At 29.3% G+C, this 1,275-nt stretch overlaps 1 protein-coding gene across 1 annotated transcript in view; it reads right to left on the bottom strand.

Annotated features, from left to right (window-relative positions):
• The window catches only part of LOC106682596 (BOS complex subunit ncln), a 6,000-nt gene that overhangs the window by 2,398 nt on the left and 2,327 nt on the right, over positions 1-1,275 (bottom strand). Inside the window, exons 2-3 of the mRNA XM_014423539.3 lie at positions 667-854; positions 293-440 (exon numbers count right to left, since the gene is read on the bottom strand). Coding sequence (XP_014279025.3) covers positions 293-440; positions 667-854 — 336 coding nt within the window. The remainder of the gene's footprint in view (positions 1-292; positions 441-666; positions 855-1,275) is intronic.

Raw genomic sequence — 1,275 nt, 5'->3', positions numbered from 1 at the left:
TGAAACTCAGGTCGAAACGTCGGCATAAAATAAATAAATATGGTTTTGTTTATTTATGTTGTTCTTTGCTGACCGCACCCCCCGACAAACTTCTTAAAAAAAAAAATAACAATTTAATATTAGACAACAAACTAACTCATATGGACATTTTTAATAAATATTACAAATGTTTAACAATGTCAAATTTACATGTTCATTTGCTTCCAGCTTAGTTTCAATTGCATTTCATGTAAACAATAAATTTAAAAAAATATATAATTAATTATAAATAATGTTGCTTTTGTAATTTTACCTTCCCAGGCTGGTATTCCCTTATCATTAGCTAATTTATTATTTTCAATATCAATTAATATGTCTTCCAATTCAGGTGACCACTTAATAAAATAGATAGGAACCATCGTTTCATCATCTAACAGTTGCATTTCGAGTTCGGTGAGAATCTATTAAAAAGAATTATATTAATGTAAAATGTTAAAAAAAAAAACAGCAAAGACTACATAACAAAGTTTAACTTTAATTGAGATAATCAATTACACATAACTAAAAATAAAACTACAAATTATGTACTCTTAGCCTAACAAACCCTCAATAGGAGGTTGTGTTTATAATGAATAAGAATCAGGTAATAGAATTTTGATACAGTATCTTAGTTAAAACATGATTTACTTCTCTCATTTCTGAAGTAAGAGAATCAATATTTTGTGGTAAAACAAGCAATAATCCTCCAGAGTTTTCTTTGATATTATGTAAGCTATGTGATGCTAGATGTTCCAATCTCGCAACCACACAGTGACGCTGTGTGCTCCAGCTTGTAAGAGATCGGGCCTCAAGGTTTAAATTTGCTGTTCTGCAACCTAAAAATACAAATATTGGAAGAAGATAGTTGACCGTATGAAGGAGATTGTAGAAAGATAGTCTGGGTGGTGGTCAATAAAGGTATCAAAATAGTAAAAGAAGCAGACATTTGATCAGTCATCCGCTCTGTTTCAATCTAACGGCCCTAACGAAACCCTAAACAGTGGCACGAAATGTTGCTTAATAATAAAGTTTTCTTTTACTATTTTGATACCTTTACTGACAACCACCTGGACTATCTTCCTACAATATAAATAGAAATCTTTATATTAATATAATCTTTTAATATTAGAAAACTTTTTACATAATAATAATAAGATTCATGACCTTAACGTAATATATAAAATTACCAACTAAGCTTAAATAATATTAAGAATGAGGTGTAGATAGTTGACCGTAGATTAATGATTGGAGAAGTTT

This window comes from Halyomorpha halys, unplaced genomic scaffold (genome assembly GCF_000696795.3).
Source record: "Halyomorpha halys isolate HHAL.00 unplaced genomic scaffold, Hhal_1.1 Scaffold429.1, whole genome shotgun sequence".
Classification (NCBI taxonomy): Eukaryota; Metazoa; Arthropoda; class Insecta; order Hemiptera; family Pentatomidae; genus Halyomorpha; species Halyomorpha halys.
This window is presented reverse-complemented; position numbering and strand designations above follow the sequence as displayed.